The 19,291-nt window shown below is 31.4% G+C and overlaps 1 protein-coding gene and 1 long non-coding RNA gene across 2 annotated transcripts; both read left to right on the forward strand.

Annotated features, from left to right (window-relative positions):
* Nucleotides 1–6,519: 6,519 nt before the first annotated feature.
* Nucleotides 6,520–7,522, forward strand: LOC108811178 (transcriptional regulator SUPERMAN). The gene has a single exon (XM_018583217.2). It carries the CDS (start codon nt 6,737–6,739, stop codon nt 7,346–7,348), a length of 612 nt encoding a protein of 203 aa, XP_018438719.1. The 5' UTR covers nt 6,520–6,736; the 3' UTR covers nt 7,349–7,522.
* Nucleotides 7,523–14,388: 6,866 nt separating this feature from the next.
* LOC130496155 (uncharacterized) lies at nt 14,389–18,686 on the forward strand. The gene is made up of 4 exons (XR_008935210.1): nt 14,389–14,842; nt 17,848–17,965; nt 18,072–18,138; nt 18,265–18,686. It is a non-coding gene; the product is annotated as an uncharacterized LOC130496155 (long non-coding RNA).
* The last annotated feature ends 605 nt before the right edge of the window (nt 18,687–19,291 follow it).

The following is a 19,291-nucleotide window of genomic DNA, read 5'->3' on the forward strand; positions in this document are numbered from 1 at the left end:
AGTTTGGGTGTAGAAAAAAAAAGAATTATGAAATTACGAAATATGAGACTTTGGAAACCCATAAGAGATTGGCATTTCAAATTTGGGGGCACCATAGAAGATGCCATAACATAAAATGATATATATTACTCACTGGACTCTAGATAGAATACTATAGGAAATAGTATTTTAATAGTTATTATACCATTTAATATACATAAAACATAAATATATGTCCATGAGTTCACTAATCCATAGGGGGTATAGTTTTCCAAATATATGACATGTTCATATAGGATATGATATAATAATTTATGATATTTTTCTCAGCAGCGAAATGTTACACCTATTACAAAGGAAGACTCCAAACATAATACTATATGAAATAGTATTTGTTATTTTAGTTACTATACCATTTCACTACATACACTGTAAATATTTTCCCATGGGTTTACTAGTCCAAAGGGGGGGGTTAGGGTTTAGTTTTGAATAGTTGGACGATTTAAATTGTGAGTTTGGGTTTAGGGTTTAGAATAGTATGATATAGTATGTATTCTTTAATGTAGCTATTTATGTAAAATTACCATAAATTACCATAAATGGTACTGACCATTTAGAAATTAAATGACTACACCATATATCAAGATGTTGTTGTTTAACCATTGGCCACATATTAAATGTATTCAGTAAATCATATGCGGTGAGTATTTAGTGTGACGTGGTTGATTTTGTTCCCTCCAATTTGTACAGTGCATGGTAAATTAAGACCATAATTATCTTCCACTACGTGGACTTACCTTCTTCATTTTACCGTCTACTTGTTGACGCCAGAGTTATAACCGGAGGAAAGTGTACACAAATGTTAGTTTATTAATTCAGTCAAAATCAATGCTCTACACCTAATAAACTTGGCAAAGTTAGACATCTCGCAAATAAGCCCTATTATTAACTAAACTACTGAAAAAGTAAAAGTCGATATTTAACGAACGATGGAATCAATGTCAGGTGAGGGGTTACAATTTGAGCAAACACAACACATGTTGAAAGGAATTGATCCAGGACTCATGGCGATAGATAACTATATATAACAAAAGAAAGAGACAATGTATGAAAAAAAAAGAGAGACAATGTATGCGTTTTTTTTTGTAACTTATGTATGCATATTTGTTCAAAAAAAAAAGAGACAATGTATGCATATAACATTATATAAAAAGTTTTAAGTTAAAAAAAAAACATTATATAAAAAGCTGTAGGAAAGGCATAAAGACCTAAGTCTAATAATAACGTGCGTCGTTTTCTTAGATTTGCTAACAAATAAATGCCAATACATGGCTCACGAGAAAAGCTTAGATTATTGTTTTTTTTTGTGCACATGGAGGATTATTGTAAAGATGATAATTTATACGAAAAATAAATAAAGTAAACTTGGGAGAAAGGAACATCCACTTTTCCATTTTTGGTATAAAGCTTTTGATATAATGTGTCCTTTGCTCGCCGAGGTTTTCCTTATTTATACACTTCGCAGCTCTCACATATTCACCCATCACTCTTTCGTCTACCTTTTTAATCAAACATTTACTACTTTATAGAGAAAACTATGGGTTATAAACAGTGTTTTCTCATGACTACTGCTGTGCATGTTTCACATACTTTAAACTCTATTGAACTTTTTTTTTGTTATTGTTCTTCCTGTTTATTTGTTGCAAATTACTTACTTGTGTTACGAAGTTTGATAATATTTTTACCAAAAAAAAAGTTTGATAATATGTAATTTCATCATGTTTTGGTCCATACCAAAATCCTATATTTACGTGATGTATACATGTAGTTTAGTTATTACGTAATTTATATGATTTTATAGGGTTTGGTTTAAGAAACATGATAGCAAAATGAATTCAATTTTTATAGTGTTTCCTAAAGTTATTTCCTAGCACTCATTTCTACCTCTTTTCCCCATCCCCCTCTATTATTTATTTTGTTCGCCTTTTTCGAAAATATGTATGTGTTGAGCTTTTTTATAATAGCCATGGGTTTTCTTTCTCCTTGTGACAAAAATAGTTAGAGTCCTACAATACATGATTCTATAGGGAGTCTTATTTATGTATTGTTACTAACTTTTCTGTTCAAACTCATTGTTTTAACTTTATTTTCCTTTATGCAAATTTACTTTGCTACTCTGTCTTTTAGTTTTAAATCCTGTCAAAACTGTAGTTGTATTTTTTTTGTTTTGTAAATACTCTTTCCGTTCCATATTGTAAGTAGTTTTAGTAAAAAAAAAATTATTTCACAGTATAAATAGTTTGAACATTTCAATGTAAATTTTTATTCATTTAATAGTGTGTGACCAGGAACGGATCTAGAACTGAATTTAGTTGGGGGCACAGAAAAATTTCTCACAGTATTTAATTTTTTTCACTCACTTCTATATATTTTACTGAATGCTAAAGGAAAAAAAATTAGTTGGGGGCACATGCCCCCGTACATTAAGCCTTACGTCCATCCCTGTGTGTGACCAATTAAATTATGTTAGTATTCAAGTTACTAATTAGATTTCAATAAAGCTTTCATATGCATTTCCTATTCTATGTTGGTTTTTCTATATTTCCTATTGTGTCTTTGCTTATTTGATATATAAAATAAGTTTGTTCATCAATAAAATTTAACTTCCTTTGATTCCAAACTAGAGTTTGTCATGGTATCAGAGAAAGAAAAAAACTAAAACATATCAAAATCATTCATTCAAATCGAACATCTTGTTCTTAATCTAAAATAACTAAAACATCTTCATCTTTAAAAACATTTATTCATTCATTCTTTTTCGTGTTGTTTCTTTTTCGTGTTGTTTCTCAAACTGTGAAGCAACACATATTCAACCAAAATTTCAACAAGGATGTCGATTACTCCAGCAGTAACCGATATCAAATACAAAATAATATCTCCATACGATCTATCATCAAACAACAATTCTGGTGCTGAGATCTCACAACTACCTCTCAACGGATCAAACTACAATGAATGGGCCATCAACTTCCGTATGGCAATAAGCTCACGGAAGAAATTTGGCTTTTTTGACGGCATTCTTCCTAAACCGGCAGCCGATTCATCCTACCTTGAAAATTAGATAGCAAATAACCATCTCATTGTTGGTTGGATAAAACAAACTATTGAACCAAAGATTAGATCATCAATTTCAACTCGAGAAATCGCAAAAGACCTATGGGAAATAATTTGGAAACAATATTCGATCAAGAGCGGGACATGTCTTCAGCAGCTACGCAACGCTTTAGCAAAATGTAAACAGAATGGCTCTCCGGTTGACGAGTACTTTGGACGGCTAACTAAAATCTGGGATGAGATTGCTGACTGCATGAACACTAAACAATGAAGTTGCCGCAAGTGCGAGTGTGATCTTAATCCTGCTCGAGAACAAGACAAAAACTCTATGTATCCATGATTTTTTGTCGGGACTTGACGATGCTACTCATGGAGTTATATGATCACAAATTTGCGCTATATACCCTCTTCCAGATCTCGATAGCATCTACCAAATGGTGGCACAAAACGAGATAATTCGTTCAACAATGGCACCAGATACACCTATAATGGGTTTCTCTACTCAAGCTTGGTCAACAAACAATTACTCAAGACCTAATGCAACAACCACAAAAGATGTCTCTGGACCAGGGAATAAAGACCCATCCCGGCAGTGCACGGTGTGTGGACGGACATGACACAAAGCTTCGGGTTGTTTTACAATTATCAGGTATCCCGACTGGTGGGAACAACCTAAGAACAGAGCTTCTAACTGGAATACACAAAACAAACCAAACATGCCAAAGGCGAACACAGCTACGAATGGTAAGGCTGAGACATTTAAGATTCAAGCAACATAACCATTACCGACGCTGACCGTTTGGGACTTATTGGAATAACTGATGAACAATGGAGTATCGTTCATAAGATGATCAACAAAGGGACAACTAATATTGAGCATCTTAAAAGTGAAGAAGATGAGTGTGTTTGGATTATGGATACTGGTGCAACACATCACATGATAGGATGCCTCGACATGATGATAAATACTCGCGATATCACTCCTATACCGGTCTTATTACCAGCGGGCTCAGAAACAATGGCTTCTAAGCAAAGAACCGTTATATTAATATCCACTTTACACATTCACAATATGTACTACGTGGCGGGATTCCATACAAATCTTATCTCCTTTAGACAACTAGTTACTGATAATTTCTTAGTTGGACAAGTTACTGATGAAATTATGATATTGTAGGACCGTACCTCGAGGATGCTGATTGGTGCGGGTGAGAGAGAAGGAGAGTGATTGTATCGTTTTCGAGGGATTGAGACTTTGACGTCGCTGCAGAGTACTGTGTTAGAAGATTCAGTTAGTTAATTTTATAACTGGTTAAAATTATATATTAAATGATAGTTTTTTAATAAATTTTTCTTTTTTAATATTAGTGTTTTAACCAAAACTATTTACAATTTGGAAAAGAAAAAATAATTATTATAATAATAACTAGGGCTTATTTGTCAAATCTAAACTATTAAGACTGAAGTACACCTACCTATATCCCCTAAAGTTGCTCAAATATTACAAATGAATGCCACTGGTCTTAAAACACTGTAGTTTTGTCTAGATTTTTTAATTGAAACTGTTATAAAATCGTGGCCTTTAATTCTAAGAGTTCTGATTTTGTGGGCTTTCGTACAATGGCCCATAAAATACAAACCAATCAATTCGTGCATTTACTATATACAATACAATCCAATCAATTCAAAAAATCAAAACTACTAAACCATTCAATTCACATATCTAAATTAAACAGCCAACATTAATGATAACGAAAATTATTAATCATATTAAATGATACCTATAGAACTATATGAACATATTGTATTGCTTTGGTGGAAATTATTTTAACTTTTGTTTATAATGAACTTTGTTTTTGTTTGTAATGGTTTAGATAATTTGGTTTGTTGTTGAAAAAAAATTAAATTGGTTTGCGATATAAACCAAAAACGAAAAAAAAAATTGGTTTGCAATATAAACCGCTTTAAATGTCATAAATGTACATATCGAAAACCATTCCTAAATTCACGAAATATTTAAAAACAAATCGAGATTCTACTAAATTGCTTTTCCTAAAATTACGCAGCCTTAATCTAGGATTTAATTTTCAATAATATACATTAATTACATGTAAAGCGATTTTTAATTTTAATTGCAAAGCACTCAAACATTTTCCTAATTCTACACTATCATAATTGATATCTACTCAAAGATATTCCTAATTCTATGCTATCAGAATCGGAAAATCTATCATATTAATTTAACAAAATCTCTGCTCTTTTCCGTATTCTTGGCCACCAAGTTGTTAATATTTCTCCTAATATCGGATATTCCTTTTTCCTTTTAGATACTAAATAATATATGCACATCTATCTTATTAAAACAGAAACATTCTGTTGGACCTAACATTTATTTTGTAAGTTTTTAAATTAAATACACCTTTATATTTTGTAGTTAAACCTACATTAAATCACTAATGTTTCTTTATTTATACTACTATCCATGTTTCCAAACAATATACTTATTTCTTTATACTACTATCAATGTTTCCAAACAATATATTTTTATACTACTATCAATGTTTCCAAACAATACAATAATTAATTTTAGTTATTTTATATATATCATTTTCTCTTTAAAATTTTGTAGAAACGTTATAATTTCATAAATTGCAAAATAATGAACTTTAAAATTTGGATTATAAGATTACATTATGAAACTATTACAATTTAAATCCAATTAGATTACATATCGGTCATCCATCAGTTCAATCGGTTAGTCTCGGGTTTTAGTGATTTTTTTTAATATGTATATTTTAAAAACCTAAATTGAATTGTCAGATCTCCGGATTAACCGGTATAATCACAATCGAATTGAATTTAAAAACACTGATTTAAAGAGAAAATATTTTAAATACACACTCTTTAAAAATTACCAAAATATTTGTTAATTATTAGTGAAATTTTTCATCGTAAAATATTCCGCGCTTCCAAAGCGCGGGTCAAAATCTAGTAACCCTTAAAGGGTAATTAGATTTTTAATGAGAGATTAGAGAGAAAGAGAGAAAGAGAAATGGAGAGAGATAGAGTGTTTTTCGCTGGATAGTAAATTTGTTCGTGTTTATATATGCAGGGGCAATTTCCCTAGTAACTAATAAATTATCGTTGATTTCCAGGTACGAAACTTAAAACATTCATTTAACGTAAGTAACGTATAATTTAGATGTAATTAATGAGCTTGTGTCACCTCCATAAATCAAATCATGGAGAAGCTCTCTCTCTCTCTCCCCCCCCCCCCCCCCAATACACACATTTTTTTGTCACAAACACACACATTTTTTCGTTTATTAATTCTGTGATGGGGCTTTGATAATGCGTCCAATAATCAGTCTCTTTCACAGTCTTAACACCAAAGAGCCCCACCCCTATCATCACACACATTTATCTCCCTCTCTCTTTCTCTCTATCTGTCTGCCTCTCTCTCTCAAGAGTCAGACATCCATAGATATTAGGTTTTTCCTAGGAGAAAAGTGAGTTCATCTTTTCAGATCTTACAAACACTTTGCTTTTATAAACTGATGTGCCACAAAACACTGTGAGCACTCCCTTATTTGGCTTCGCTTTTTGTGATCTAAGCAATTAGCCAACAAGGAAGAACCCAGATATGGAAAGATCAAACAACATAGAGTGGAGGAACAACTTCTATGGCCGTTCAAGAACTTCACCATGGAGCTATGGAGATTATGATAATTACCAACAGGATCATGAGTATCTTCTAGGGTTTTCATGGCCACCAAGATCCTATACTTGCAGCTTCTGCAAAAGGGAATTCAGATCGGCTCAAGCACTTGGTGGCCACATGAATGTTCACAGAAGAGACAGAGCCAGACTCAGATTACAACAGTCTTCATCATCATCTTCAACACCTTCTCCTCCTTACCCTAACCCTATTTACTCTTACTCTTCCTCTTCCATGGCTACCTCTCCTCCTCCTCCTCCTCTAATCCTATTCCCAACCCTTTCGCCTCCTTCCTCAACTGGTATTGGGGCATGTTTGGCCCGTTCCTTGAGTCCCAAGTCTAAACATGTACCAGAAAACAATTGTGAGACGATGAAGCCATCTCTTGTATTGGAGGCTGAGGAAGCCAAAAGGTTGTGCAAGAAAGATGCTTGCAGATTCTTGAAAAATGGAGAAATCAGCTTGGACCTCGAGATTGGTGTGATCAACGAGTCAGAGCAAGATCTAGATCTAGAGCTCCGTTTGGGTTTTGCTTAGATGATAAATCGTATAACTTTATCCATAAATGATTCTAAGTTCACATTAGATCATTCTGGAAGAGATGCTGCTTTTCTAAAGTTAATTAGTTCCGTCTACATAAACTATCTTACCGTTCTAAATAGTAGAACTTTTATTTTACTGTTTTATGACTATATGTAAGCTTGCGAGAGTTCCCAAAAAAAAAATGTAAGCTTGCGTTAGATGTCATATATATGCTTATTACTGTTTATATATGACAATGGATACAATTGTCTCATAATTGATATCCTCTTATTAGATCTTGTTTATCACTTTCCGCTTCTTGTAAATTGATGTGTGTTTTGTGTCTTATAAATAATGATGTTTTATGCAAATTTACATCATACTTTATTATTTGTAATGCATCCCTATATGACTTTTGATCAGTTCAACCCATATATTGATGTTATATATACTTGTAAACACATTTTCAATAGTAAAATAATTTGAAAGTTATATCAGATATTTTTAATAAATTGTTAGTATGTGTGAAAAACTCCAAAACATCAAATATTTATGACATGAAGAGTATTGTTTTAGCCAAAACATTTTTTTTTTGGTTGGGGGGGGGGGGGATGTCATTGTAGGAAGATTTTTCTTAATCTTTTCTTTTTAACTGGATTTTTTCTTAATCTTTCATAGCTTTTTGTTTTCTGGTCAAAATCTTTCATAGCTATAACTTATAAGGTAGAGCCACTTGAAGGTCAAACCCTAGACAAGAGAATATGAAAAAATGCAAACATGTCACTTCTACTTTGGAACACTGATTATTTTGAAAACCGTAAGCTTGAACGTCATGATGTTCACCTGATCAAATCCTCAAGCAAATTGGACATCGTCCTTCGAAGTAACACTTCTAATTAATGTGCCTTTTAGGTAACAATTACCCGGCATGGGCTAGTGTGGTTAATTTCGTGGAACACATTAAATATAATTGTTCATTTAGAGTACTTCTTGCAATTAGGTTTCCAGCCTTCTTTGTTCTTATTAGGTTACGAAATTTCACGTGTGAGATTAGCAAAAATAAAATAAAAAATTCACGTGTGACATTAACTAATTGTGAGCTTTAGCTACTATGGATACAAATACTTGTTTTATTAAACTGTATATACATTTTAACATGTAAACACAATATGTATATGGAGTACTTAAATACCTATCAGTTTAACATGAAAACACAATATATATATAGTTGTACATGTTAATATTTCTATTCAGATTGTAAAGGTATTTAAACAACTAATAAAAAATATATTTGCTAATTTTCAATTTAAAGTTGCAAAGCTAAAATTTAAATAAATTTTGGGGTTTCACGTTTATTTAAAATTGAATATAACTAAGTTTCAATAAACGCACAAGATGTACCCCCACACACACACACACACACACACTATTTTGATTATTTTTTACCTTTTATTGATGTTTTTCTTTGTTGTTCTCAGCCTACCTTCTATTGATGATATATTATTAATTTTCTCAAACTTAAATGATTTAAATCGAATCCATGTATGACAAAAGAAAAGAATATAAACTGTGTTTGCGTGTCATCTTGACTAATTGTACGATAATGTTTTTTTTGACTGATGAATCATTGCACTGAGGGTAACAAATCATTACTGGATACCAAGTCCCAAAGCATATTTCAGTTCCATGAGTGCAAAAACTGTAAACTTGTCATGATTACTCGATCTCCATTAATATTTCCTTAATACTTTTTTCTTTGGTTTGAAAGAGTCAACACGAACAGGTACGAAAAAGTCATACAGAACTATAGAGATGTTCAAGTCTCTTGAATGTTATAACATGTATAGATAGATTATACGCAAGGCATGTGTATGTATGTCACTATAGTTGGATTTGGACAAGACGGTATATATATGCTGGAAGTTTAGAGTTCCCCAAAACCTGAGGGTTTGCATGTTCTCGAATCCCGACAATGTCTGGGTGTGGAATGGCATGATGACCTTTCCTTTTTAAGCAAGTTATGTTTTGGTCAGTTCGAAGCGTTACACATAACTAAACAGTACAAATCCCCACCAAATTACTCTTCTTGAAAAGCATTTAACACTTGCATCCACACTTTTTAATATATTCAAGCACTCCCCACTTCATCTATATACTCGCTGATCCTTTTTATTCATTGAATGCATATATTTCCTATTAAAATTCTTCATCTCATCTCTTTGTTTTTTATATACCTAGTTGTTTTTCTTTTAACTGATATAGCTAGTTGTTTTCACGCTTTTTATGATATTTATGCTACATTTTGAAGAAAAAAATTACAATGTTATGGTACGTATAACAAGATTCAAATGTTTGCGCACAAAATACTTTGTAAACATAATCAGGCTTAACCTTAACTAGACAATGAAAAGTGTATCATCCTTACAGTCGTCTTCTTGCATTGGGATTTCTGAAACGTTTACAGTGTACTTGAAATATAAATCCTAACAAGTTATTATACGTCTTGATTAGCAATATAAACAATAAGGAAATGGATTATAACTTCAAAAAAAAACAAAAGAATACAACTTCAAATAGTAAGAAAATGTTTCCGAAAAAGGAAAAAAAATATTTGAAGGAAACAATATATCGAGACGGAATTAATAATATTTGAATATAAGTAGTTTTCTTTCTTTTTTTTTTGATTATTTGGGGGTATACAAACTTAAAAGTTCGATTAATCTCTTGGGGGTCCGGTCCATCCACCAGTGACATGCAAGTCCGGTTGCTCTACAAAAGAGTTAAATACCCACGCTGTCTGGTTACAGATAAATCTAAGTGGTAAGTTCAAAATCCAGGACGCTTTACCGCATTTCTGAGCCCGTCATACTACCCGACCACACCACACCCGCCCGGTTAAGTGATTTTTCTTAGTTTTAACTAGGATAGCCTAGTTAAAACTATCCTTATTACCTGATGCTCCACATAAACCACTACATATTAATATATTATATGCTTCATTTCTACGTAACTCGACTGCCCCTATAAAGCTTTATAGAAATCCATACACAATGTGGCCAGTGATGTCAAGATCTCTTTATATATCTTAACATGTTTACCAAAAAAAAGAAAAAAGAAAAAGAAAAAAGATCTCTTTATATAATGTATGCGTGTGTGCACGTCAGTATTAAATTCATGATTTACAATAAAAAGTGTACACCATAGTGTGACCTTTATTCAAATATATAAGAGTATATAAATGAGCAGATACAAAAGAAGAGCCGGAAAGTGGGATATATTAGGGTTGCAAGTGAGGTTCAGGCACCACATTGAATGACTTTGATGACGTAAAGAAAATGAAAACACAGAGAAAATTGTAAAGACATATACGCTAAGGAAAGCTCATCTTCGTAGTTATTTTGTGAAAGTGGAGAGAGACATGGGCAGATATCTATAATGATATAAACAATACCAATAATATTAGTAACAAAATATGATAATTTTATAGGAAGTTACAAGTTAGGCTAATATCATTCTATTTGTTCGTATCAAGCACTCTTGCTGATGTGAATCACATACATGTGTATTGCTTTCGGGTGCAACAACGACTTATATATTTTACTCATAATTTACGTGTATATTTTGCTGCTAGATATATCATACAGTTTACATTTCAGTAACTTTACCAACAGGATATTGAAAGATAAACCATCTCTCTAAGAAATAGAAAGTTGACAAGGAAGTCTACAAGTGGTTTAACACAATAATTGGTTCTTTTTTTTTTGAACTTACAATAATTGGTTCTTTCTTCCATTTTTAGGCGATGAATTGCATAGGCAGTTAGGTCTTCCATTTCATACAAAAAATTCTATTACATTAGCATTTTCCGACTGAATATTCAGTAAAATTATTGTGTGATCCGCTCTGCCTGGATAGTTAGGAGATTTATAAAGTTTAGATACATAAATTCTTTTTAAAAATTATGACACAATTATCCAGAAAACATTCCAGTTTCCAAAACTTAAGCTTTTGTTTCCAAAAAACCACAACATTTTAGGTTTTGTAAAGGTTATTGAATTAATTGATTAGCGACCTGTGTTTTGAAACCCGACCCGGATCCGCTGTTGAACCGGTGAACCCGGTGACCCGAGATAAATCTAGTTTGGGTTTTGCGAAAAACTTAAAATTTGAAAACCCGTAAAAACTCGCAAAAACCCGAAATCCGGTACCGGTTGAACCACTGGTTGAACCAACAGATAACTTTTATATTTTTAAAATTTTTTATTTATGTTTTTAGATTCTGTTTTATATTCTAAATTTCCAATTTAAAAAGTTAGGTTTTTTTTATTTTTTGTCGTCTTCTTCTTTCTCTGCTGGCTTCTACTGATTTTGTATTTCTTTGTTCTTCTTTTTTTTCTTCTTTTTGATTATTTTGTTTATTATGAATCTGTAGTACTATGTTTTACATGTTCTAAGTCTTGTGTATACTGTTTTGTTGATAAGTTTTACAATTTAGATCAAACTTTCTGATTTTTAATCATACATAATACAAATCACACTATTTTAGTATAATTATGTTTTATTTTTGGTTTATTTTAGATTTGAAGTTTAATTTATTATTCACATTAGACGTAAATATTTATTAAATTTTATTCTTAATTTTTAGATGTCATAACTCTTAACTGATTACAAATTTCTTTAAATAGTCTAAACTATTTTTTGAAGTATATCAAATAAAATAAAATATAAAAAGTAAAATTAAGCATTTTCTAAATATTTTTAAACATAAAATATATTTATATCAAAACTATTATTTTACGTTTTAAAAACATTTAGAAAATATTAACTTTAGTTTTTATATTTTTATTTTCATAGAAAATATATTATTATATAATAAAATTAATTTACTTATTAATCTGTGGTTCATCCGCGGTCGACCCGATGACCTAGTGATTCGATAAGTCGTCCGGTTCATATCCGGATCGGTTTTGGAAACATTGTTAACGACATTTTCTTATACCATTAGAAATTCCAGACGATGTTTGTAAAAGATTTGAAAGTTTAAAAGTTTGTTGGTAATTTTCTGTAGGGTAACCCATAAAGTATATCATATTCTCCTCTAGTTTTCTCTGGCCAACTTTTAAATTTAGTTTGGGTTCTAAATTGGGCCTTAAAATCTGAGAAATATTTGTTTCTCTGTTCTAATCTTAATACAAAATAACATTACAAAATATTTGCCCCGAATTATGTCCGTTTCAACCTTCAAAGGGATCATCTCCATACTAGAACTTTGATTTTGAAAATATGGGAACTGATAAAACTAAGCACTCTATAAGACTTTAAATTTATAGATTCCAGTTCCCGTATCCAACCAAAGTCCATATGAGTTTTCTTGTTCTTGCTCTATTTCTCCATTGCACCTGGTGCTAAGTTCTTCATATATATATTCCATGGATCATACTGGCTTATCCTCAACTCAAGATTTAGAGCCATTGTACCAACAAAATCAATTATATATCATTCATGCCGTCAAACAAAAAAACTCTATGATTTTGATGATAAACTCAGCTATCAAAGATGGTGCAACTTCTACAAAAGCAATATTCATTATGATAGCTGATTTTATCATCAAAATTAGAAGTTGGTTTTCACAAAGCTTTGAGAAAGAATTTTTAATAAGAGAAGGAAGTTCTTTCAGAATTCATATACCAAACATCCATACAGCAGCCTACTGCGGCATAAGAAACCGTACTAAAATTTCTATTTTCATAAAAAGAAAGTTCAACCACTGCAGCAGCATAAAGGTATCTTTATTACAGTTTCTTGGAGGGGTTTTTAGTGAAAAAATAGGCTGTGGACTCTACAAAAAGGAAGAAACGTTTGCTGTTGGGTTTGTGCACTGTTCGTGGGCCTTACCGACTCGTGGCGGACCGTGATTGATGCATTTTTTTTTTTTGAATCGGACAAAAAAATCAAGTGTGTATGCACGATAAAGATGCTCTAAGAAATAAAAGAAAACGAAGCATCACCATTGCAAAACAAAAGCATGGAATGGAGTCCATGATCACCTAAGAGTGAGTAAAAAGATTGCAGATGTAATGGATGTATGTCTACAAACATACCACAAAGACAGAAGAAATCAACAACAAGACTTCTCAAGGTAGAATAAAGCTATAATCAGAGAATCAGGAAGTAAATCCACAAAGAAAATAAAAAGAGTACATGTAAAGAGAGTTGAGAAGGGTGAGCAAGCAAGAGCTTGGACAGGGTCAGTCCTTAAATTTTGGTGGCCAAGATAACTTGGTAAGAATATTTTTTTTAAATTAAATAATTCAGAAACATATACATTAAATTTTAAGAATTTGATAGTTCAAGACCATTTTTTTTCATTGGATATGCCATGACCGAGCTTGGAGACAATGATTCACAAGAATCTGCTACAAAAACAAGGAATTTTAAGGATATAATGAATCCCTCTCAACTCAAACAAAACTCAGAAACGAATCACACCCCTCACACTATAAGAACAGAGATGTTTACTAGTTCGAGTTCACCGAATGTGACGCTCGGCATCTAGGCATGCAGCTCCTCTCAAGAAAATATATCCATTGTAGTTTACACTTACAAGATCAATCCAATACTCTCACAGATCGAGCGCAAGAGCTTATTATAAACAACTCATGCATCACTTATCCGATCCAACAGACTATTAAACTGGACCTAACCAACTTGATAGCCTTCTTCAGTTAAATCTGGCCGAGCTTAGTTTGTCCGGAAGAAAAACCATATTTCAAACCAAAGCTCAGTAAATAAAATTTTATCAAAGGAAACTTTAGTTCATCAGATTTGGACTGTAACTAAAAGCTCAAGAAATTAAATCTTACAGTATTAAAAGGGTTAAGTACTCAATGGTGAACATGTCCACATCAATTAAAAAACCATCCATTTAGAAGATTTTAAAGTGCCCATTATTTCATTTTCTATTCGATACAGCTAGGCCATTCATATGGGGTTTGAATTGGCCCCTTTCAAGCCCATCTTTCCAAGACCTCATGTTCATAGCAAGTGTTGATAGTTTCAGACTCTTCTCTTTCGTTTTCACAATTTTGTCGATCCAAGATTCTGCAGTTCTCCCTTATCAACCCACTATAAAACATTCATTTATGTTTTTTTACTCTTTCTTCATGATTCCATTTCACCTTCTTTGTTTCTCCTCATATATAAATCTATTCATCTAATGTTACATTCAAGAAAATCTACAACCTCCACAAAAGAAGATAAATCTTTGGCCATGAGCTCTTTTAAATCCACCCGGAGATCTTCTTTTACACTATATATAAGATTTTTATTGGATATAGAAGAAGCTGATAGGTTTTGAATCGTTCACAAGTTCGATTTCTGTCCGTTGGTAGTTATAGAACAAGTGGGGCTGTTGAAGTTCTTGATGTGGTGATATGAGGCTCCTCCTCCAACACTTCTCCTTCCCACCATTTCCATCCCCTACCAAGCGCAATATCTAGAAGTGTAAAGGTATAGATTCTTTTTTATTTTAGAGATAAATATCTGTTTTTTTATTTCCATAATTTGGTTCTAGATTAATTCTTCCAAGTTGCCACCTTTGGGCTATAGAGTTTACAAATCATGGTTCCGTAATTCCTTCTTTTAATTGTTTTCCGATTCTTCTAACATACAAAATTGATGACTTGGAGTCAGTTTCGTCCCAAAAGGTTCGAGGTTTTTAGAATAATTGGGTGTTGCATTGTTCCTAAAAACCTGGTCAGTGTGATTTTATACTGTTTTGTCTGTATTTTGTTATGGAATGACAGTTCTTCTTTTATGGTAACTAGGGAATGTGTGGCAATTTGATTAAAATTACTATGCTTATTTTTGGTTATTAGTATATGCTTAATTAATTAGTGTTCATATCTATTGGGATGCATATAAAGGCTTGGAATGTAATGCAGATAAAAAAATGCAGATCAAACTGAAATGTAGATCAAGCAAAACAAATGCAGATCATGAAAATCAAGTTAAATTAATAAATTATTGTATTGTTGAAATTATTTTAATGAAAATTATTATTTTAAAACAAAACACCACTTATATATATATATATATATAAGTAATAAATATCATGTTGATAAAATAACAATTAATATCATCATTTTATTATAATTAATTAAAAATAACCAAAAACATACTTTAATTTTTGAATTGTTTTTAGTTTATGTAAATATATGAATCTTTTAAAAATATCAAAGAACTAATCTAACATAAGATAAAATACTGATTTTATTAAAAATTAAAGTTAATTAAATAAATGTTGATAAAATAAATTAAATAAATATGAAATACATGTATATGTTATAATATATTTTTAGGGAACAAGTGATTTTTTCTGCTTAGTATTACTGAATATAGATTTAATTTATTTTAATCAAAAGAAATAAATTATTATACTATTTATAGATAATAGGTTAAAAATATAAAAATGCTACACATCTATTGTAAATCTTGTATAAATATTTAATTTATGTTTTATTTTTAGAATTTAAGTATTTTGTTAAAAAAATATTTCGTAGAATTATTTGTACATGCGGGTAATACATTTTCTTCTCACCCCTAATTAAATAAAACAAAGAAAATGACAAAAACTATTAAGCCATAAATTTAAAAGTATTAGAAATCTGCATTTAATCTGCATTTAAACTACATTGCATTGAAAGTGAGAGTTACATAAGCACATGCTGAGATCAATGCGCTAAGGTGTCCGAGAGACAAAGCGAGAGAGAGGTTTTGAAGATGTTTGTTGTTGTCTGATTTTTCTGTTTTAGTTTTGTGTTTATGTTAATACTCCCTCTGTCCCACTTTATGTGATGTTTTAGATTATTTTACATAGATTAAGAAAACACATATTTTTATGTAGTATATCTTGGTAATATAAAAATACATTAAATAAAACTAGTTTAACCAATAATAAAAAATACAGTATTTTATAATTGATCATAAAATTCAAATCATATTAAATTCTACCTAGATTAGTGAGAACATCACTTAAAATAAGACAAAATAAAAATCCTAAAACACCACTTAAAGTGGGATGGAGGGAATATTAGTAAGGGGGATGCATTCAATTTAAAATTTGATGTGATTTAATTTTTGATGGAGTTTTAGATGATTTTAATAAGTTGCAGAGATTTAAATGATTTTTGTTAAACTACTCTAGAATATCACCTAAAATAATGGGATTTGAGTTTTAATTCTTTTAACTACGAAACTCCACCCAAACACCCTAAAATCACCTCAAAACTTTAAAACTCCACAACTTAAAATATTTTCAATAACAGTGAATTTCAGAGTACTTTACGAAATATCAAGTTCAATAACAGTGAATTTTAAATGAGTTTTTAAAATTCATGTTTGAATAACAGTGGATTTGTCATTTTAATATAAATCACATGAAACTTTCGGTTGAATACACCCCCTAAATTCTTCTCTTTTGGAAGGTGTGAAACTTAAATCTAGGGCTGGGCAAATAATCCGAACCCGAAAAACCGAACCGAAACCGATCCGAAAAAGTAGCACCGAACCCGAACCGAAATTGATTAAATATCCGAACGGGTTCAAAATTTCGGTATTTAAAGAACCGAAACCGAACCCGATCCGAACCGAAGTATTTTGGGTACCCGAATGTATCCGAAATAAATTTATATACTTAAATATATACATTATTTTTATATATAATGTATATTAAAATATTAAAAATATATAAGATACTTTTAAGTTTTCCAAAATACTCAAAAATATATGCAAATAGTCAAAAGTAAATGTTTAAAATAGCTAAAGTATAATGAAAATACCAAAAATAGTTAAATATCTATTGATTATTTATCCAAATATTCAAAGAAAACCAATTTATATGTTAAATTAAGATATTTTGACATATATGTTATGAAAATTTATATGTAATATATTATATTTCTTATAGATTTTGAAAATTTAATGTATAATGAATTTTGAAAATTTAAAAACATTTTAAATGGGTTATCCGAACCCGAACCGAACCCGCAAAGATCCGAACCGAACCCGAACCGAAATTTAGAAATATTCGAATGGGGCTGAAATCTTTGATCCCGAAAACCCGAAACCCGAATGGACTAAACCGAAACCTGAATGGGTACCCGAACGCCCAGCCCTACTTAAATCAGGGCCAAAAATACATGTGTTTTGTGGAATGGACTATACAGATGGAGTTATTACTTCCGATGGGTTTCCCTCCTTTTATTGCAGCTGAAATCATTAATAGAGAAATCAACACCATTGTTGTTTAAATTTATTTCTGTATGGAAACTATCTGACATTGAGAAACTGACTACTGAAGAAAGATAATGCTTGAGAAGAATCAGACTGAATATGAACAGCAGTTTGGTTCTGGTAGGAGCCACCAAATGTGTTCTTTGCTTTTTCTTATCACTTTTGAATGGTTACCTGATTGATTTACACAATTTTCAGTGTGTATCTGTCTCATTACTTAGGTAGAAGAGGAGTCTTTGATGATGTAATGGAAGTTCTGCATCAGCATTGGAAGCACAAGAAGGTTGCATTTTTTTAAAGACTTCGAAGCAAACTGTGATTTAAGGAGGAATCTCTACGGTAAGCTCGAACTTAGGATGAAAATGGAGTGATATCTGCAACTTATTGTTAACAACAATTTTGTTCAATATACACTAATGTTCAAATATATATTTTAAATGGCTAGAACTACAAACGTCCTTCATCAAAACTGATGGCACATAATCTTTTGAGGAAAAGAACAGTGTACAAAGGTCTGTTTCAGCGACTCGGTATAAGTACAATGAACAAAAAATCTTTCCTATCGTTAATTTGATTGAGAGAATGCTTTTGTAAATCCTACTTAAATGGATCGTTACTCAGTTATATTGTTGTTGCAGTCACTGAAGTTCTTTGCTTACCAGAGAAAGCGCCATTGAAGATATGAAGGAGTTTGGTAGATCTTCAAGACTATGCTTTTGAGTAATGTTGATGCAAGTTGGAGCTGTAACAAAATTAGGTTCGCCTAGATCACATTATTTTTCATTTACTATGGTATTATAAGAATTACAAAAATGAGAAGTTTGGCAAGTATCGTGGATCGCCTAGATCTATACCTTGAAGTGTGACTGGAGCAGAAACAGTAGTTGCAACATCAACGACGAGAATGACGAGGGAGTCTAGCATAAATTTATCCAAACTATTTTTATATTCTCTGTTTTTGCATATTTTTTATATATTAAATGACTTGTGAAGTTTGAGGCACTCTCCTTCCAAGCATGTGTTGTGTTTTCGTAAAGTTGGGTTTTAAATTTTTAATACGTAAAAGAGTTATGTTTTTTTGTATCTTTTCTTTTGTCGTAGATGATTGGATGAATAAAAAAATGAGAGGACCATTAACTAGGATCACACTACAAAAATATTGATCTCGAAGTTTAGACCCTTCTCATACCATACCAATGCGAGTTCCTTATTAAACATCTTCTTGCTCTCTCTTTTCTGCTAAAATGTTTAAAATAGAATAAAGTTAAAACTAATCTTCATGTTTTTGGTCTTCACATTATCTCCAAAGACATTAGATTCCTATCAGTTTTGTAACCTGCTCTACCAAGACTCTTACTTCAACAAGTCATCAAGGGACATCATACATCTATATGGAAATGAGCATTTAATTTCTGAAGTATTTGAAATTGGCAGTTTAATACTCAAGTATTACTCGCGCATATTTATTCTCCAACTAATAGTTGATTGTGCGAAATTGAAACAAAATAGTCAACCATTAGCTGATGAACGAAAAAACAACGGATCCCGTTATCTTTTTAATGATTAAATATTCTAATCATAATTTTGTGCAGTCAATAATTAGTTAGAGAATAAATATGCTCATATTATACTTGATTATTTAATTTCCCAACTGAAAATACTTCA

The sequence above is a fragment of the Raphanus sativus genome, chromosome 6 (genome assembly GCF_000801105.2).
Source record: "Raphanus sativus cultivar WK10039 chromosome 6, ASM80110v3, whole genome shotgun sequence".
In the NCBI taxonomy this organism is placed as follows: Eukaryota; Viridiplantae; Streptophyta; class Magnoliopsida; order Brassicales; family Brassicaceae; genus Raphanus; species Raphanus sativus.